The sequence below is a fragment of the Anomaloglossus baeobatrachus genome, unplaced genomic scaffold, assembly GCF_048569485.1.
Source record: "Anomaloglossus baeobatrachus isolate aAnoBae1 unplaced genomic scaffold, aAnoBae1.hap1 Scaffold_73, whole genome shotgun sequence".
NCBI lineage: Eukaryota > Metazoa > Chordata > Amphibia > Anura > Aromobatidae > Anomaloglossus > Anomaloglossus baeobatrachus.
Genome location: NW_027445107.1, coordinates 601,783 through 622,934, shown reverse-complemented (window position 1 = coordinate 622,934; position 21,152 = coordinate 601,783). Strand labels below are relative to the sequence as shown.

The following is a 21,152-nucleotide window of genomic DNA, read 5'->3' as shown; positions in this document are numbered from 1 at the left end:
ATACATATAACCATACATATATACATACATATAACCATACATATATCCATACATATAACCATACATATATCCATACATATAACCATACATATAACCATACATATATCCATACATATATCCATACATATATCCATACATATAACCATACATATATCCATACATATATCCATACATATATCCATACATATAACCATACATATATCCATACATATAACCATACATATATCCATACATATAACCATACATATATCCATACATATATCCATACATATATCCATACATATATCCATACATATAACCATACATATATCCATACATATATCCATACATATAACCATACATATATCCATACATATATCCATACATATAACCATACATATATCCATACATATAACCATACATATAAGCATACATATATCCATACATATAACCATACATATATCCATACATATATCCATACATATAACCATACATATATCCATACATATAACCATACATATATCCATACATATATCCATACATATAACCATACATATAGCCGCTCACTGCTGAAGCAGCCAGATCAGAGGAGCAGAAAACATCAACTCTGAACTAGACGCAACCCTAGAGATACAGGCCGCGCTGAATAAAGGACCGCCCCCTAACAGTAAATGAATACGCCCCGGAAGTGACCTCATAACCTGCACGCAGCCTGTATTCTCTAGCATCTACCATCCCAGTGGCCAGAGAGTAGCGTCTAGAATGGAGTTGATTTGTTTGAGGGAATTACGTCACCGGAAGGGGCGGGGCCTCCTCGTGCCGTGCCGATGTGTGACCGGAAGCAGCAGTGCTCGGGCTCCTGTGCAGAGCGGACGGATCCTGACCCTGAGGTGGGAAGATTCAGCTTTTCCTCATTAGTTATAGAGCTGAGGTCACACTGGATTTTGGGGTAAGAAATAAAAGTGTCTCCTGTCACTACTGGGGGCTGCAGCTCGTGTATATATCACAGGGAAGGGGCTGAAGCTGCAGCACAGGGCTGTGGAGGCTTCCATAAGGAAGGGGGGGTTACACAGGGCAGGGGGCGATGCTGCATATTGGGGGGCTTACACTGGGAGATGCTGCATATTGGGGGGCTTACACTGGATGATACTGCACGATGGAGTGGGCTAGCAGGGAAAGAGGCTGTACATTGGGGGGGCTCACAGGGGGGAGAGACTGCACGTTGGGGGGGGCTCGCAGGGGGGAGAGACTGCACGTTGGGGGGGGATCGCAGGGGGGAGAGACTGCACGTTGGGGGGGGCTCGCAGGGGGGAGAGACTGCACGTTGGGGGGGGGCTCGCAGGGGGGAGAGACTGCACGTTGGGGGGGGCTCGCAGGGGGGAGAGACTGCACGTTGGGGGGGGCTCGCAGGGGGGAGAGACTGCACGTTGGGGGGGGCTCGCAGGGGGGAGAGACTGCACGTTGGCAGGGGGGAGAGACTGCATGTCTGCACGTTTGGGGGGGTTCGCAGGGGGAGAGACTGCACGTTTGCGGGGGTTCGCAGGGGCAGAGACTGCACGTTTGGGGGTGCTCGCAGGGGGAAGAGACTGCAAGCTGTGGGGGGCTCACAGGGGGGAGAGACTGCACGTTGGGGGGGTTCGCAGGGGGGAGAGACTGCACGTCTGCACGTTGGGGGTTCGCAGGGGGAGAGACTGCACATTGGGGGTAGAGGTTCGCAGGGGGAGAGACTGCACGTTGGGGGGGTTGGCAGGGGGGAGAGACTGCACGTTGGGGGGGTTGGCAGGGGGGAGAGACTGCACGTTGGGGGGGTTGGCAGGGGGGAGAGACTGCACGTTGGGGGGGTTGGCAGGGGGGAGAGACTGCACGTTGGGGGGGTTGGCAGGGGGAGAGACTGCACGTTGGGGGGGTTGGCAGGGGGGAGAGACTGCACGTTTGGGGGTGCTCGCAGGGGGAAGAGACTGCAAGCTGTGGGGGTGCTCGCAGGGGGAAGAGACTGCAAGCTGTGGGGGTGCTCGCAGGGGGAAGAGACTGCACATTGCGGGGGGTTCGCAGGGGGGAGAGACTGCACGTCTGCACGTTGGGGGGGCTTCGCAGGGGGAGAGACTGCATGTTGGGGGGGTTCGCAGGGGGAGTGACTGCTCGTTGGGGGGTGCTCGCAGGGGGACGAGACTGCAAGCTGTGGGGGGCTCGCAGGGGGACGAGACTGCAAGCTGTGGGGGGCTCGCAGGGGGACGAGACTGCAAGCTGTGGGGGGCTCGCAGGGGGGAGAGACTGCAAGCTGTGGGGGGCTCGCAGGGGGGAGACACTGCACGTTGGGGGGGGGGCTCGCAGGGGGAGAGACTGCACGTTTGGGGGTGCTCGCAGGGGGAAGAGACTGCAAGCTGTGGGGGTGCTCGCAGGGGGAAGAGACTGCAAGCTGTGGGGGGCTCGCAGGGGGGAGAGACTGCAAGTTGGGGGGGGGTGCTGTAGGAAGGATAGATGGATTGATGGATGGGGGCACACCTGGGGTGGGCCTGTAGGAAGGATGGATGCACATCTGGGGTTTTTATATCCAGTGACTAAAGACCACAATGTGAGTCAATCAGTGACGTTTCGGTCCTTCCTTGGACCTTTATAAAACTCACACTATAAAGATACATAAGAAAAATACAAAGTGAATATTCTCTCAAAGGTACCGTATTTTTCGGACCATAAGACGCACTTCCCCCCCCCCCCAAATGTTGGGGGAAAGTGGGGGGTGCGTCTTATGGTCTGAATGTAGGGCTCTGGGGAATGAGGGTGCTGCGGTGGAGCGGGTCATCGGGGGCACGAGCAGGCTGCAGCAGCGCCTGCCGTGACTACGTGGGCCCGCTCATTTCATATGCACGCCCATCCTCCCACCTATCTCTCAGCGCTGACAGGTGGACGGGATGATGGGCGAGGGATAAACAGCCGGCCGCATGATCACCCCTGGCAACTACAGCTTGGAGTGATCATGTGCGGCTGTATTCACTGCTCCCCGTGCATCATCATCAGCGCGGGGTGCAGTGAATCAGTATACTCACCTGTCCCCGTTCCCCTACAGTACCACGATCTCCTCCTGGCTTGCCGCCGGCAGCTAGGAGGAGATCGTGGTACTGCAGGCGAACGGGGACGGCTCCACTCAGCGTTGCTGCTGCTGACACAGACGGGAGGAGGGGCTGCAGGGAGTGAGGTAAGGTGAGTATGAACGTTTATTTTTTTTTTTATGTGCCACAGGATGCGGGCCGTATACCAGCATGGGGGTGTATAGCAGGATGGGGGTATATTATGAGCAAGGATGGGGGTATATTATGAGCAAGGATGGGGGTATATTATGAGCAAGGATGGGGGTATATTATGAGCAAGGATGGGGGTATATTATGAGCAAGGATGGGGGTATATGAGCAAGGATGGGGGTATATGAGCAAGGATGGGGGTATATACTCTATATACAAGGCAGGAGGATCATTACCAGGATGGGGTATCCTAGTAGAGAATTTGGGGACATTAACCCATAACAGTGTCAGCAGCAGATCCTCGCCCCATAAGTGTGTCATGACCACATTTTTTGCTTAAAATTTTATTTTCTATTTTCCTGCTCTAAAACCAGGGTGCGTCTTATAGTCCGAAAAATACGGTACATGAATATTAGAGGAAACATCATACATATTACTTGTGGAAACATAGAAAAGATTTATCTATAGAACAGAAAATGGGCACAATTGGAACATGGCCTCGTCCCCAGCGGCTGCAATATCCCATAATATTCACTTTGCATTTTTCTTATGTATCTTTATAGTGTGAGTTTGATAAAGGTCCAAGGAAGGACCGAAACGTCACTGATTGACTCACATTGTGGCCTTTATTCACTGGATTTAAAAAATAAAAAAAAAAATTGAAAATATTTTGAATGCCGGATTTATTTCTTCACTTTATTCTGATTTTGATGTCAGATAGTGAGAAAAAGCTGCAGATGTGTCTGTATAGAGAGCGGATGGAAAAACCTGTAGATGTGTCTGTATAGAGAGTGGAGGGAAAAACCGGCAGATGTCTGTATAGAGAGTGGAGGGAAAAACCGGCAGATGTCTGTATAGAGAGTGGTGTGGAGGACGTCCCTGTGGAGGTATCATACAGTGCTTGTATTATACATTATGGGGCAGTGAAAGGGGAATCTTTGGGCTTCATTAGGAGGAAAGTTACTTTGTAAGGGCTGTAAAGTTGTGAGAGGTTCTTATATGACCCAGTTGAATATTAATTACATTTTTATTTTTGGGGGGAGGGGGGTACCAATTACAACTTCCGCTATGGGGTCCCATGATTCTATGTAATGACAGAAAGTCCAGGTCAGGCAATCCTTGAATAAGGCTCTACTAGCTGAAACATGTTGGATTTCTCTTAATGTGTCCCCCCTCACTGTTTTCATGATCGATGGATCTTTTTTAATAGAACCTCAATAAATATTTTTAACCTTCTTTGAAGTGCTGGAGATCTTACTCTAGTTTCCTTGGCCATGATTCTATGTACACCTCTGTTCGTCCCGTTAAAGAAAAACAATTGAATAAAACTAATTTTCCTCAAAAAGACTTTCAAAAATATAACATTGTGACTAAACCAATTCTAAAATGATGGAAAAATAAGCATTAGGGCGTCCAAACAATGAAGGAAATCCCAATGTCATAATGTACCACACTAAGTGGATCCTGCCACGTCTGCTTCTATCCCTGCTGAACTGACTCTGGTGCAGTACGGGGGATATAGGAGGCGTAGAGGCCATGCATGGATTGGTCTCGGGCCACACGGCTCTGGTAGCAGAAGCGTCCATCTAGAACCTTCCACATGACTTTTCCTTCTGTCCGTGACTTTTACATTATTTATTTTACAGCTTTGAAATTCAGGGAAAAGATATGCAGAACGCTGCAGACACAATGGAAAAAGGAGAAATGGATGTGCGGAGTGATGAACGGAGTAGAGACCTTTCCACAGGTAACCCTCCTCAGTGAAGAGTCACCATTAAATAACAAGAACAGTCACATTCCCAGCTGCAAGGAGAAAATTAATTTTACATTCTCCCTGCTGCCGCTCGTATACAGTCACCGATGCACTGCGGGAAACAGTAACACTTACCGCTCACAGGCTGTCAGCCAAGGAACAAGAGGGTTGATTACTGTGCACCCACTATCTAGTGAGTGGTGACTGTTACAGCCTCTCCCACTGCTGGTGACTGGAAGTGAGCAGCTGCTGGGAGAATGTAACTGCATTTTCTCCTTGTAGTTACTGTGTCACACTCTATCCTCTGTCTTGTACGCAGTGAGTGACAATTTTGGCTCCCTATGGAATCCGGGTCGTGCCAAGCTGTTTGTTGAGCGAAAGCTCAGTTCAATCTGAAACTGGGAGGTGCTTGGTTTTTTCAGGGGTTCCCTGTTCTGAGTAATCAGTCCTAAACCCAGAGTATCATGGAGGTGCCAGGATAGCTGGAGCAGGGACCCTAAAACGGGCCCTCAAACTAGGGAACTTGTGCTGTCCCTGATCCCAGAGGTAGGCTTGATGGTATCCAGGTCTGGACCTCCAGCTTAACCCTAGTGACCCGCCTCAGGGCCGTGACGTACTCGGTTCCAGGTGTTGGTTAATGAGATTATGTCACGGGGGCCTGTGCCCGGTTCCATGGCCCTGGTGTTCGCTGAAAGTCAGTAAATAATAATAATAAAGAAAATTTAAAAAAAATAAAACTTTCGTGACGCCACCTACGGTTCCAGTATGGTTACTGGGGCTGCAGGTCAGACCTCTGGGGTGATGGTTAGGCAGCCAGTTGTTTACGCTTCCCGTAGGTGAAGCGGGATCCCCAGGGCAGTTTTAGCAGTCTCTACACAGATATGGCGGTTTTTCCTCACAGCCTTTTCAACTGTCACTTTAGTGCAGCAGCCTATGGCTCCTCAGATGAAGAAATAAAGTGCGTCACACCAATTCATTAACTCTGACCAGGTTTTACTTGCAGGTGTTATGAAAAATGGGTTCAGTTTCTGATGTGACAGTTTTTGGGTAATCTGGGAACAGTTCAGGATCTCTGCCCCAGGTTAGTTGTGAGGCCTCCCTGCTGCGCTGTCTCTCTCCTTCGTACTAGGCTGCCTGTAGCTATACCTTGTCCCTCTCTCACTGTCTTCACCTGTATGGCAGGCGGCAGGAGCTTCTCTAAGGGGCACTGCTGTACTCACTGCGGTCCCTAAGCTCTGTGTAGCGGCTTTGCCTTCAGGTGCTGCTGCGGCCAGGAGACCTGGAGTCTTTATTGCTGGGTAGATTAGATCCCTCACAAACTCTGACGCCGGTGTCCGGTAATCAGCGCTGTTCCTTGGGGATGAACCGATCTGGCTCCACCTCCCCGGTCACTCCTCTTTTGCCTCACTCCTGACCCCTCAGGCGGTCACACAGTTGCTCGTACGGGCTAAGCACAGCCCTCTCCATTTTGATGTCTTCCCTCACTCTCTGCTCGCACAGTCTCCTTTTCTCCAACTGTCTGTTTAACTCCGCCTCCAAACCTGGATTTAAAGGGGACCTCACCTGAACTCTGCTTGTAGAGCTCCCCCTCCAGGCTTGGAGTGGAAGTGTTGTATGTGGGATTACCTGATGTGGAGATCCTTCCCTGCCCCGGGTACAGGTATATTTGTGGCAACTGAACCCTGGGGTGCCACACTAACACCTGTCCAAACCATGATCTAACCCCCCCCCCCACCGGGAGTGGAGATGCAAACCCCACAAAGAATCGCCACAAAAACCGGAATGACAGGAGCATAAACTAAAGGTATCATCTGCAGTAACAAGAGGAATCTCAAACCTTAAATGGGGAGAAGACAGCTGAAAAGAAATTAGCCCCCTGAGTCTCAAGAAGCCACAAACCACTCCACACGACAGGAAAACAGTGTAAAACACTCAGCTGAGGCTGAGAAACTAATTTTAGGTTGCCTGTGAACACAGTCAGATGCCACTGTGGCTCCCTGCGAACGTGGGTCTTGGTTATCTGTGCTCTGATCTATAGCTGGGAGACCTTGGACCTCCTCTGACCATCCATTTGCCCATATCCGCTATCCTGATATTCTGACCCCAGAGCTGACTACGCCTTTGTCTTTCCCCTTAGTTCATGGCATGTTCTCTTTGTATCTGACCCCAGAACATTTGACAACCCTGCCTCACGGCTTGTCCATGCAGTGATTAGCGTCACACACTGTTCTAATAAACCAGATAGAGATCATTTAAATGCTAGGTACTCAGATTACCACTATATCTGCAGGTAAACAGTGTTTTTGTAGCTGCCAGGTTTTCTTTAACCCCTTCTCGATATGTAACGTATTATTACATCCTATTGCTTCTTGCGGGCTCAGAAGCTGAGTCTCCGTTATTGGCAGCAGATGATGTCTGAGTTATTCAGTGGAGGTAAGCTTCACCCACTGCTGTTAACTTTTCAATCTTTGACAGCAGCATTCGCAGCTCGCAGCCTATGGGGTACAACGTTCCACATATCCAACACCCCCAGCAACATTTATCATTGGGTGCATATGGGTCGCCATAATAGCTGGGGTCTGCTAAAGACCCCTTGCCCTATATAAGGGTACGTCTATGATCTCCACACCTAGATACATTCCTTCAGTGGTGTAGATTTCAAAATGAGATAATTTGTGGGGTGTTCCTCTGTTTAGGCACATCAAGGGCTTTAGAAACGTGACATGGCATCCTCTAGTTCAGCCAGTTCTGTTCTCCAAAAGTCAAATGGTGCTCCTTCCCTTCCGAGTCCTGGGATATCGGCGTACACACGAGAAATTGCACAACAGAATTATATGGTCCATTTTCTCATCTTACCCTTGGGAAAATAAAAATTTGTGGTAAAGCAACACTTTTGTGGGAAAAATTAAAATGTTTTTTTTTTTCCTTCCACATTGCTTTAATTTCTGTGATGCATTATTGCTGTAGGAATATTACAAAAAAGGGATAAATACATAGCTAATGTGAAAAATGAGTAAAAAGACATAGGCATTGCATTACTGGCTTTAGAGATATTTGCAAAGAGAGATTCTTAGCTTATGTATTGGCCAATCCATGTGAGCCCGATCACCTTGACAAGGTGATCTTATTCTATTGGGAACCTAACCTTAAATGCCTCTGTGTGGTTAAAAAATCTGCATTTCTGCTTCCTGGCTAAATAAGATGGTGGACACACCCTGGCTATAGGGCAGAGTGCTTGGTCAGGTGCTTGTCACGGTTATCGGGCTCACATGGATTGGTCAATACATAAACTAAGAATCTCACTTTACAAATATCTCTAAAGCAGTAATGCAATGCCTATGTCGTTTTACTCATTTTTCTCATTACCTATGTATTAATCCCTTTTTTCTAATATTCCTACAGCAGTAATGCAGTGCCAAAGTATCCTTATATTATTGAGTGCCACTGGATATGCTTTTGTAGATATGTTTTATTGAATGTCGTTTTGAGCACTTTGAAGGGTGCAGTTTTTAAATTGATGTCATTTTGGGTATTTTCTGTCACATAGGCCTTTTAAAGTAGAACACTACACACTTTCTTTGGAATTTGTATGGATTTATGTGTGTCTGTGTATGTTTGAGGTTATATTATTAAAAGCTTATAACTTCAATTTTATTTATGGCAGATGACGGTACCAGGAGTTCCACACAGAATGCTAAGGAAAGTGAAAGTAACAAAGAAGCGAAGCCATATTCATGTGCAGAATGTGGGAAATGTTTTGCTAACAAATCAAATCTCATTAAACATGAGAGAATTCACACAGGAGAGAAGCCATATTCATGTTCAGAATGTGAGAAATGTTTTGCTTGGAAATCACATCTTGTTAAACATGAGAGAATTCACACAGGAGAAAAGCTATATTCATGTTCAGAATGTGAGAAATGTTTTGCTAACAAATCAAATCTCATTAGACATGAGAGAATTCACACAGGAATGAAGCCATATTCATGTGCAGAATGTGAGAAATGTTTTGCTTGCAAATCAGATCTTGTTAAACATGAGAGAATTCACACAGGAGAAAAGCTATATTCATGTTCAGAATGTGAGAAATGTTTTGCTAACAAATCAAATCTCATTAGACATGAGAGAATTCACACAGGAATGAAGCCATATTCATGTGCAGAATGTGAGAAATGTTTTGCTTGCAAATCAAATCTCATTACACATGAGAGCATTCACACAGGCGTGAAGCCATATTCATGTTCAGAATGTGAGAAATGTTTTGCTTGCAAATCAAATCTCATTACACATGAGAGCATTCACACAGGCGTGAAGCCATATTCATGTTCAGAATGTGAGAAATGTTTTGCTTGCAAATCAGATCTTGTTAAACATGAGAGAATTCACACAGGAGAGAAGCCATATTCATGTTCAGAATGTGAGAAATGTTTTGCTTGCAAATCAGATCTTGTTAAACATGAGAGAATTCACACAGGAGTGAAGCCATATTCATGTTCAGAATGTGGGAAATGTTTTGCTCGGAAAGCACATATTATTAGACATGAGATAATTCACACAGGAGAGAAGCCATATTCATGTTCAGAATGTGGAAAATGTTTTGCTCGGAAATCAGATCTTGTTAAACATGAGAGAATTCACATAGGAGAAAAGCTATATTCATGTTCAGAATGTGAGAAATGTTTTGCTCTGAAAGCACATATTATTAGACATGAGAGAATTCACACAGGAGAGAAGCCATATTCATGTTCAGAATGTGGGAAATGTTTTGCTCGGAAATCAAGGCTTATTACACAGGAGTGAAGCCATAGTCATGAATAGAATGTCTGTTTTAGTAAATATTAATAGACTTTTACTATCTGTTAATAAAGAGTTCATTTTATGTCATTACGGTTGTGTACTTTTTATAATGGATCATATACAAATTATTCATCTTTTTACACATTTTTTTTAATTTTTGATGGAGAATTTTTTTTTTCTTTATTTTTTTTTATAGACAAGTTGTATGCTTTACTCATCCATTTGTGTATTGCTTGAATGAGCGCAGAATTAATTTTGTTAAATCTACACTCCATTTTGTCTTTGTGTAAAGCCCCCGTCACATGTAACGACTTACCAGTGATCCCGAAAACGATGTGACCTGATAAGGATCGCTGGTAAGTCACTGGGAGGTCGCTGGTGAGATGTCACACAGTCAGACCTTACCAACGATGCAGTAACGATGAGCGAACTGTATAGGAGGTCATTGTTAGGTGTCAAACACAGCGATGTGTCCTGCCCAGCAGGACATCACCTTTGAAGAAAATGCTCCGGACCCTTCGGAACGATTAGCGATCTCACAGCAGGGGCTTGATCGCTGGTAGGTGTCACACATAACGAGATCGCTGGCAAGATCGTTACTGCGTCACAGAAACGGTGACGCAGCAACGATCTCGGTAGCGATCTCGTTGTGTGTGACGGGACCTTAAAGCCTAGGTCACACGTAGCGACGCAGCAGCGATCACGACGACGATCTGACCTTATCTGGATCGCTGCTGCGTCGTTACCTGGTCGCTGGTGAGCTGTCAAACAGGCTGATTTCACCAGTGACCAGCCCCCAGCCAGCAGCGACGCGTGGAAGCGATGCTGCGCTTGGTAACTAAGGTAAATATCGGGTAACCAAGCAAAGTGCTTCGCTTGGTTACCCGATATTTACCTTGGTTACAAGTGCACACCGCTTAGCGCTGGCTGAATGCACTCGTAGCCAGAGTACACAACGGATTAACATGCAAACCGCTTTGCTTATAGTTACCCGATGTGTACCTTGGCTACGTATGCAGGCAGCCGGCTTCAAGAAGCTGCGGACGCTGGTAACAAAGGTAAATATCGGGTAACCAAGCAAAGCCTTTGCTTGGTTACCCGATATTTACCTTGGTTACCAGCGTCCGCAGAAGCCGGCTCCCTGCACGTTTAGTTTGTCTCTGTCTCACACACATCGATGTGTGCTTCACAGCGGGAGAGCAACGTCCAAAAAATGGTCCAGGACATTCAGCAACAACCGGCGACCTCACAGCAGGGGCCAGGTCGTTGCAGGATGTCACACACAGTGACATCGCTAGCACGGTCGCTGCTACGTCACAGAAAATGGCGACAGCAGCGACGATGTCGCTGTCGTTGTGTGTGACATGACCATAAGAGTCTGTACTGTGTCTCCCCTGGTGTAATGCAGCAGAGACCTCCTGTCTACGTTAGATAAGGACTTCTATAGTTTCAGTTTCTTTGTTAAAAGTGACGTTCAGGAATGTGAAACTAAAAAGTTTACAGTCTTATATAAATGAGTGATGATGATGTAATCTTTTATTTATTTGAGACAAAGGGAGAGCTACGTCTGATACTTTATTGTCTCAGAGGGGTGTCTCACATACATACATACATACATACATACATACATGATCTATTTAATTTAATTAGGACCACACACACACAAAATCTTTTATGTCCCATGCTGAATGGTGACAACAAAATCTGGTGCCTGAACAGGGACAGGGATTCCTGAGAACCGCTGATCCAACCACCTTGCCTTCCTCAGAAAGGCAACTCAAGCTGTATCAAAAGGTAAGAAGCTTATTCTTACAATATTCGAATTTGATAATGTATAAAGAGAAAACACAGGAGCAATTGCGTATTTAAAAATTAAGAAAATTACTTTTATTACAAAATAATTACAACAACATTAAAAAAGACATACATAAACATAAAATTGAAGTGTGACAGTGTACAAAACACACATAGATGACTCCCTGCTGCATGCTGGGCCTAGTCAACATTACACAACCATCAAAGCCATTCCAGTTGGTCAGTTCATGAGAACGAAGCGGATCTGTTCCACCCCACAAAAATTTGAACATCAGGCAGAGATATTGAGAAAGAGATTCCAGTCACGAGGGTACAGTAACAGAGCCATCAAAGAAGGCTACAACAGGGCAAAGAACTCTACCAGAGAACGCCTACTCCAGTCTTCAAAACGAACTTCCAAGGATAATGACCATATTAGATTAATTTCGACCTTCTACTCACAAAGTGAGGAAATTAAGAAAATCTTACAGCGTCACTGGTCAGTTCTCCAAACTGAACCAACTTTGAAGAACTACCTATTGGATTACCCCCAGATGTCTTATAAAAGAAACAAAAATCTGAAAGATTTGTTGGTTAGAAGCCACTATGTGGCAACTACCAACAAACCATTTGGGACGGGCCCACCAATCGGGGTTTTATCTGTATGGTGGATGCAAGGCATGTGCCAATATGAGTAGAATGAAAATGTTTAAAGGGGGCTTTACACGCTGCGACATCGCTAATGCGGAGTCGTTGGGGTCACGGAATTTGTGACGCACATCTGGCCGCATTAGCGATGCCGTTGCGTGTGACACCGATAAGCGATTTTGCATCGTTGCAAAATCGCTAATCGGCGACATGGGGGTCCATTCTTTAAAATCGTTACTGCAGCAGTAACGAAGTTGTTCCTCGTTCCTGCGGCAGCACACATCGCTGCATGTGACGCCGCAGGAACGAGGAACCTCTCCTTACCTGCCTCCCGGCTGCTATGCAGAAGGAAGAAGGTGGGCGGGATGTTACGTCCCGCTCATCTCCGCCCCTCCGCTGCTATTGGGCGGCGGTTCAGTGACGCTTCAGTGACGTCGCTGTGACGCCGCACGGACCGCCCCCTTAGAAAGGAGGCGGTTCGCCGGTCACAGCGACGTCGCCGGACAGGTAAGTATGTGTGACGGCTCTGGGCAATGTTGTGCAGCACGGGCAGCGATTTGCCCGTGTCGCGCAACAGATGGGGGCGGGTACCCACACTAGCGATATCGGGACCGATATCGCAGTGTGTAAAGTAGCCTTAAGTCTTCTGGGGGTGATAAAGAATTTACAATCCGACAGTATATCACCTGCTCCACTACGCAGGTTATATACTACGCGGTTTGCGGATGCAACCTGATTTATATCGGGTTGACATCTCGCCAACTGCGAGTTCGGACGAGAGAACATGTCCGTGACATTCTTGCGGCAAAAACTGTTACCAGTTTGGAGGATTTAAAAACAATCCCACGACATTTCAAACTTAAACATGGATATGATCCCTGCACCTTTAAGGTGAGGGGTATTGAATAAGTGTCAGTAGGAATTCGTGGTGGTAACATAATAAAACTGCTGCAGCAGGAATGTAAATGGATCACCCTGCTGCAAACGGAATCACCTATAGGGCTAAACGAAATTAACTCATTTGCATGTTTTTTGTGAATTAGTCCATGGTCCACCTTAGTCTTAAAATAGATCTTAAAATTGGCCTTCTAGGTCTGGTTTTGGATTTTTGCGCAGCATCTATGATACTTATTAGTCCTTTAAACAGTTGTTATATTTCCATTGCTCTCCTACACTGTTTGTTTTTAAGCTATTTTAATTTGTGTATTTGTTGACAGGTAATTTCTCCCTTGCCATCCTGAGGAGCACCTTGTATGTGAAACTGATCCCAATGGAACTGCATTTATCTCCTGGTGATATCCCACACCACCTGGGAATCAAGTCATCACGAACATTAATCACCCTGTATATATTTTGTGAGGCAAACATGTCACATACCTTGTATCCACATAGAATGACATGCGGAGTACTGGTGTGTATGGTGCCGCATTCTAGTGGATGTGATCAGTCCCAGGTGTGTACCTGTGCGCGTGCCCGCTGCTCTCCACCCATCCCCCGGGTGGCACCGCTGTCATGGGCGACGCACGTGATCATTGGCGTTCTGAGCCACTGAGCACGCACGTGCGATGCTGACGAGCGGCGCTCCCGGGAGGGCCGGTGGACGTCAACGCACATGCGCCGGAGTGTGATCGCAGGTGAGACTCATTTGGGTGACCACACTATAAAAGGTGAGGGTATATCGATTAACAGCAGCCCCTGAGGAAGCATTCTATTGTGAAATGTACATTCGGGTGGAGGTTGAACAGTGCTGATCCACCAATTTACAATGGGTAATGTGATGCCATGATTGCCTGAGCCATTTAGGTCATATGGTAACCTGCACTGAATGAGATGTGAATTTTTACGGATGACAGATTACTAACACGCGCAGGTCCTCTTTTCGAGCCAATTCTATGACCTCTATTCCAGGAATATAGTATTCTTACCTATACTGGTTTATATTATGATGATTGTATTTTACTATAACCATGTTATTTGACCGGATGTAGTGGCTATATATATATTTATTAGTGATGAGCGAGTACTAAAAAGCTCGGGTGGTCGAGGCTCGGGCCGAGCATCCCAAGATACTCGTGTACTCGGCCCGAGCACCGAGCCCAATGTTATCCTATGGGAGACCCGAGTATTTTTATGAAATGACCCCCGGCAGCATGTAGAAACCCTAAAAATGTCACAAAAGTCTCAGAAGAGTGCTCAAATGACATGGCAACAGCATGGGGAAGACCCCTTGAAGCATTTATAACTCAAAAGTCACAGCTGTGAACAATTTTGTCCGCGTTTTACGCCATTTTTACGGACTCACCAGAAAACCTTCAAAATGACACCAAAATGATTTTTCATGGCGGAAATGTTAAGGGCACATACCCAATAGTGAGATAGAGCTGGTGTATGTTACTTTTTGAGATTAAAACATGAAAGATTTTACGTAAAACATTGTGTGGCACTCCGATGTCCCTGAGAAGAGACGTACATGAAGGCCTCTTGAGTCTAATGTGCCCATTTTGAGGAAGTGAGTCTTTGTAGTATTTTCCTTTGCCAGGGCAGTCCAAAATTGTGAGATTCACCAATGCCCCTGCATACAGACGTGCATGAGGGCCTGTAAACCTGAAGTGCCCATTGTAAGGAAGTGGGTCTATTGTAGTATAGCCCTTAGGCAGGGCAGCCAAAAATTGGGAGGCTCCACATTGTCCCTGGATAGAGACGTGCATGAGGGCCTGTAAACCTGAAGTGCCCATTGTAAGGAAGTGGGTCTATTGTAGTATAGCCCTTTGGCAGGGCAGCCAAAAATTGGGAGGCTCCACGTTGTCCCTGGATAGAGACGTGCATGAGGGCCTGTAAACCTGAAGTGCCCATTGTAAGGAAGTGGGTCTATTGTAATATAGCCCTTTGGCAGGGCAGCCAAAAATTGGGAGGCTCCACGTTGTCCCTGGATAGAGACGTGCATGAGGGCCTGTAAACCTGAAGTGTCCATTGTCAGGAAGTGGGTGTATTGTAGTATAGCCCTTAGGCAGGGCAGCCAAAAATTGGGAGGCTCCACATTGTCCCTGGATAGAGACGTGCATGAGGGCCTCAAAACATTGTTCCCATTGCAAAGGAGCGGGTCTCCTGTCGTTGTAATGTCCATTCTGAAAGAATGGGCGAAAAAATTTACCACTGGGGGTATACCTGAAACAAAGGCCTAACTATTGTAACGTTCATCATGGTGGCGCATGAGGAGAAGGAGGAGCAGTCCAGCGATTATCCAAAGTCCAGAAGTGTGTACCCATGGGTTAGTGGAGGTACATGGCAAATTCCCGTTACAAACTTTAAATTCCGCTCTCATTTGCTGGTGGTGTGGTGAAGTCTGGCCCAATCCAACCCTTGTTCATCTTGATCAGAGTCAGCCTGTCAGCATTTTCAGTTGACAGGCGGGTGCGTTTATCTGTAATGATTCCACCTGCGGCACTAAAAACACGCTCTGACAAAACACTAGCGGCAGGGCAGGCCAGGACTTCCAAGGCGTAGAGAGCCAATTCATGCCACGTGTCCACCTTGGATACCCAATAATTGTAAGGCACAGAGGAATGTCGGAGTACAGTTGTTCGATCTGCAAGGTACTCCTTGAGCATCTGGGCAAACTTAGGATTTCTTGTGGCACTACCCCGCACCTCAGGGGCTGTGGTACGTGAGGGGCTGAGAAAACTGTCCCACAAGACTGTTCCCCTACCTCTGGCGGATTGGACTTGTGCCTCTCTCGGCTGTACGCCTTGGTTGTCCACTGATTCCTGACCTATGCCGCTAGCGTTTTGTGAGGGGAATGCTTTGCCTACTTCCGTGACTATGGCCTTCCGGAACTGCTGCATTTTGGCTGACCTCTCCGCCTCGGGAATAAGAGACATAAAGTTCTCCTTGTAGCGTGGGTCTAACAGTGTTACCAACCAGTAATGATTGTCGGCCAAGATGTTCTTAACGCGAGGGTCACGAGACAGGCAGCTTACCATAAAGTCAGCCATGTGCGCCAGACTCTTAACAGCCAGTACTTCAGTATCCTGACCAACACGATGACTGAACATCTACCCTGTCCTCTGGCCAGCCACGCTGAACCGAGGATATGACTGGTGTGCATGTCATATCCTCAATTTGGCCGGAGAGTTGCTCCATGTCTTCATCCTCCTCCTCGTCATAGTCCTCCACTTTTCGTTGTGATGAGACGAGGCTGGGCTGTGTGTTATCACCCACACCCACTACTGTTTCTTGCTCCAACTCATCGCGCTCCGCCTGCAATGCATCATGTTTGTTTTTGAGCAGAGACCGTTTTAGAAGGCAGAGAAGCGGTATGGTGACGCTAATAATGGCGTCATCACCACTCACCATCTTGGTGGAGTCTTCAAAGTTTTGTAGGATGGTACATAGGTCGGACATCCATCTCCACTCCTCAGGTGTTATGTGTGGAGTTTGACCCATTTCCCGACGGCTTAGGTGATGCAGGTACTCAACAACTGCCCTCTTCTGCTCACATATCCTGACCAACATGTGCAGAGTTGAATTCCAACGCGTGGGGACATCACACACCAGTCTGTGAGCCGGAAGATGCAAACGGCGCTGAAAGCCGGCAAGGCCGGCTGAAGCAGTAGGTGACTTTCGAAAATGTGCAGACAGGCGGCGAACTTTTACCAGCAGATCAGACAGCTCTGAGTATGACTTTAGAAACCGCTGAACCACGAGGTTGAGCACATGGGCCACGCATGGAACATGTGTCAGCTGGCCTCGCCTCAAAGCCGCCACCAGGTTCCGGCCATTGTCACACACGACCTTTCCTGGCTTTAGGTTCAGAGGTGTGAGCTAGTGATCTGCCTGCTGTTTCAGAGCTGTCCACACCTCTTCTGCATTGTGGGGTTTGTCACCTATGCAGATTAGCTTCAGCACAGCCTGTTGCCGCTTTGCCGAGGCAGTGCTGCAGTGCTTCCAGCTTGGGACTGGTGTGGAGGGTAAAGTGGATGAGGATGCGCAGGAGGAGGAGGAGGCTGAAGAGCATGACATTCCGGAGCTGTAGAGTGTGGGTGAAACCCTGACTGAGGTAGGGCCTGCAAACCTTGGTGTGGGAAGGACGTGTTCCGTCCCTCGCTCAGACTGGGTCCCAGCTTCCACAATATTAACCCAGTGTGCTGTCAACGAGATGTAGCGGCCTTGCCCACAAGCACTTGTCCACGTGTCTGTGGTTAGGTGGACTTTGGGTGAAACAGCGTTGTTCAGGGCACGTGTGATGTTTTGTGACACGTGGTTATGCAACGTGGGGACGGCACACCGGGAGAAATAGTGGTGGCTGGGGACCGAGTAACGTGGGACAGCTGCCGCCATCAGGTCGCGGAATGCTTCTGTCTCCACCAGCCTAAAAGGCAACATTTCCAGCGCAAGCAGTCGCGAAATGTTAGCATTTAGAACTGTGGCATGTGGGGCGTTGGCAGTGTATTTGCGCCTGCGTTCAAAGGTTTGCTGAATGGATAACTGAACGCTGCGCTGGGACAAGGACGTGCTTGATGATGGTGTTATTTCTGCGTAGGCAACTGCAGGTGCAGGACCGGAGGAGGCTTGTTCGCAGGCAGCATGGACAGGGGATTGGCTCGCATGCACAACAAGCGAAGACGTAGCAGTGACATCAGCAAGCACTGCTCCTCGACTCTGTTGTACATCTCACAAAGTCGGGTGCTTGGCTGACATGTGCCTGATCATGCTGGTGGTGGTCAGGCTGCTAGTTTTGGTACCCCTGCTGATGCTGGCATGGCAGGTGTTGCAAATGGCCTTTTTAGAATCATCTGGAGCCAACTTAAAAAACTGCCAGACTCGGGAAGACCTAACATTTGTACAGGCACCTTGTGTCGTGTTGTTGTTCTGGGGAACGGTTGCCTGACTTCTGCCTGGAGCCACCACCCTGCTTCTTACTGCCTGTTGGGATGCTACGCCTCCCTCCCCCTGTGCACTGCTGTCCTCGCTCTGCATATCCTCCTGCCAGGTTGGGTCAGTTACTGGATCATCCACCACGTCGTCTTCCTCTTCCGCACCCTGCTCCTCCTCCTGACTTCCTGACAATTATGTCTCATCATCGTCCACCCCTTGTTGAGACACGTTGCCAACTTTGTGAGAACGTGGCTGCTCAAATATTTGGGCATCTGTACATACGATCTCCTCATGACCCACTTCAACATGAGCTGGCGAGAGGCCAGAATGTGCGAATGGAAACGTGAACAGCTCTTCCGAGTGTCCAAGTGTGGGATCAGTAATGTCCGAGGACGTGTACTCAGCCTTGTGGTAGGAAGGAGGATCAGGTTCTGAAATGTGCGGTGCAGTATCACGGCTACTGACACTTGACCGTGTGGAAGACAGAGTGTTTGTGGTGGTGCCAATCTGACTGGAAGCATTATCCGCTATCCAACTAACAACCTGTTGACACTGGTCTTGGTTCAAGAGCGGTGTACTGCTGCGGTCCCCAAGAATTTGGGACAGGACGTGCGAGCGACTAGATGTGGCCCTTTGTTGTGGCGAAATTAGAGCTTGCCCACGACCTCGGCCTCTGCCTGCACCACCATCACGTCCACTTCCTTGTTCGTTGCCAACGCCCTTGCGCATTTTGCAATGCTGTGCTGACGTGTATTCAGTAGACTTGTGCGTTATATCCAAGTTTGTGCAAAACGCACACAAGTGCACCTGTACGCTGCCACCGACAGGCACACACGTGCGGTTTTTAAATGCACGCACGGACGCACTAAGAACCTAACAGGTTTTTAGGAGCGACAATTACTGAGAAGTCTGACACTATCAGACACTGCTGACTGACGTGTATTATACACTAGACTTGTGCGTTATATAATAGTTTGTGCAAATCGTGCACCTGTACGCTGCCACCGACAGGCACACACGTGCGGTTTTTAAATGCAACCACGGACGCACTAAGAACCTAACAGGTTTTTAGGAGCGACAATTACTGAGAAGTCTGACACTATCTGGACTGTTTTAGACTGTGTACACCAGCCCCAGATATGATGAAGGCTGGTATACGGTCACCACTAGGAATGGCTATATACCCTGCCTGCCTGCCTGCCTGCCTGTATACTGCTACAATAGTCCTGACAAGGACTCTTCTGGTCACTAGCCTGTATTCCGACCTGGCTATACCCTGCCTGTATACAGCAACAATAGTCCTGAGAAGGACTCTGCTACTGTACTCCGACCTGGCTATACCCTGCCTGCCTGTATACAACTATAATAGTCCTGAGAAGGACTTCTGGTCACACTGTTTGCAGCCCTGCTACGGAAATAGCTATAAAGGGCCGCAAACCTTTCCCTGAAGCAGCGACACTCTCCCTGCACTGACTGTCTGGATGGCTGTGTGCAGAGCACAGCGCGCCCGCCGGTATAAAGGCTCGGTCACGCTGTGCAGGCCGGCCAATCACTACAATTCCACAACTAACAGGGCTGTGGCATTGCAGTGGTCTGCCAGCCAATCCCTGCATGAGGGCTGGCTCTCAAAAGAGCGCCAACATGCAGGGATGAAGACCACGAGTACAGCACGAGTATCGCGAGATTACTCGGTCCCCGCCGAGTAGCCCGAGTACAGTGATATTCGTGCGAGTACCGAGTAGTAACAAGCATACTCGCTCATCACTAATATTTATTTATTCTCTGGATCACATAGCATCAGTTTACATGCTGTATGCACTAAGCACTTTAATTGTATATTCTATGGTGTAATGCTGTCTGTGGGCATGGTCGTTTGGATGCAGAGGCGCACCTCATGAACTTAACCCTTTAATGGCCACGATATGAAACCGTATACTGGGTGTTTTTCGTATATACGCATTTGCATACATGTAGCTCATGCTCCACAGTTCTGCACTCCGTTGCTATGTAATAGCAGAGGGATATAACCAATGTGGGTTCCTTCACTTTTTACTTGCAATAAGCAAATAACATTATAGCATCGGAAACTCAGCCAGTTTCAATCCTCCCCATCTATGTGTGTGTTGTACACTGTCACACTTCAATTTTATGTGTTTATGTATGTCTTTTTTTATGTTGTTATTATTTTGTAATAAAAGTAATTTTCTTAATTTTGAAATGCGCAATTGCTCCTGTGTTTTCTCTTTATACATTATCAAGTAGTGGAGTTAGCATATAATATATTTATGGGGGCGTGGCTAGACATGGCCGTGTAGAGACGTGCAGCTCCTGAGCTCCGCTGCAGAATCCCACGATCCACCGGCATCCCCACACCAAAATGGTGCGTACCACTGCCAAGAAAGCCCGGTCCCGTTCTGCTGCCCGCCCGACGTCCCCACAGCACACTATGGAGGCTTACCTCACCAGTGCGGGGAGTGAAAAATCTGAGGCCTCCATGCGTCCTGCCCGGGGACCAGATTGTCAAGCTGAATCCGCCGCCGCGGCGAGCGGGACCCTGGCACCGGAGGAAGCGGGAAGCACCCCAGCTCAGACCCGGAGGAATGGGTCCGTAATCGAAACGATCGGGACCCCCATACCGGAGGCGGAGAGGCCTGGCGCGGCAGCGGCGCCATTCCAAGATGGCCGCCGCAGCAGATCCCCAGCCGAGACGGACCGGGTAAGCAGGCCCCAGACCCTGCAGCTGAAGCAGCTGACAAGCGGCGATCAGGCCGCACAAGAGGGAGGGGGAGGACTATGCCTGGGACACCAGTCGCCCTTGATCCTGGCAGAAAATCCGGAGCCACAGATGGGAGTAGCTGGAGTCTGTCCAGGCCCCCCCTCCACCCCAGCTTACGATCCCAATGGGTGTGGAAGCACAGAGCCCGGGGTCTCACAGAGAGCTGGGGACACCTGCCCCCCACATATGGGAGAGGAGGATGGGGAGTCCCCCCCCAGAAAGATGAGGCTGTCATGCAAGAAAGGTTACAGAGGGAGGAGGCAGCATCAAGCCCCCCAACCAGATGGTCCACTGG

The 21,152-nt window shown here is 48.1% G+C and overlaps 1 protein-coding gene across 1 annotated transcript in view; it reads left to right on the top strand.

Moving 5' to 3' along the window:
* The first annotated feature begins 802 nt into the window (after nt 1-802).
* Nucleotides 803-21,152, top strand: part of LOC142287503 (uncharacterized) — a 128,385-nt gene continuing 108,035 nt past the window's right edge. The window contains exons 1-3 of the mRNA XM_075333444.1: nt 803-928; nt 4,862-4,962; nt 8,633-9,764. Coding sequence (XP_075189559.1) covers nt 807-928; nt 4,862-4,962; nt 8,633-9,764 — 1,355 coding nt within the window. The 5' untranslated portion in view covers nt 803-806. The remainder of the gene's footprint in view (nt 929-4,861; nt 4,963-8,632; nt 9,765-21,152) is intronic.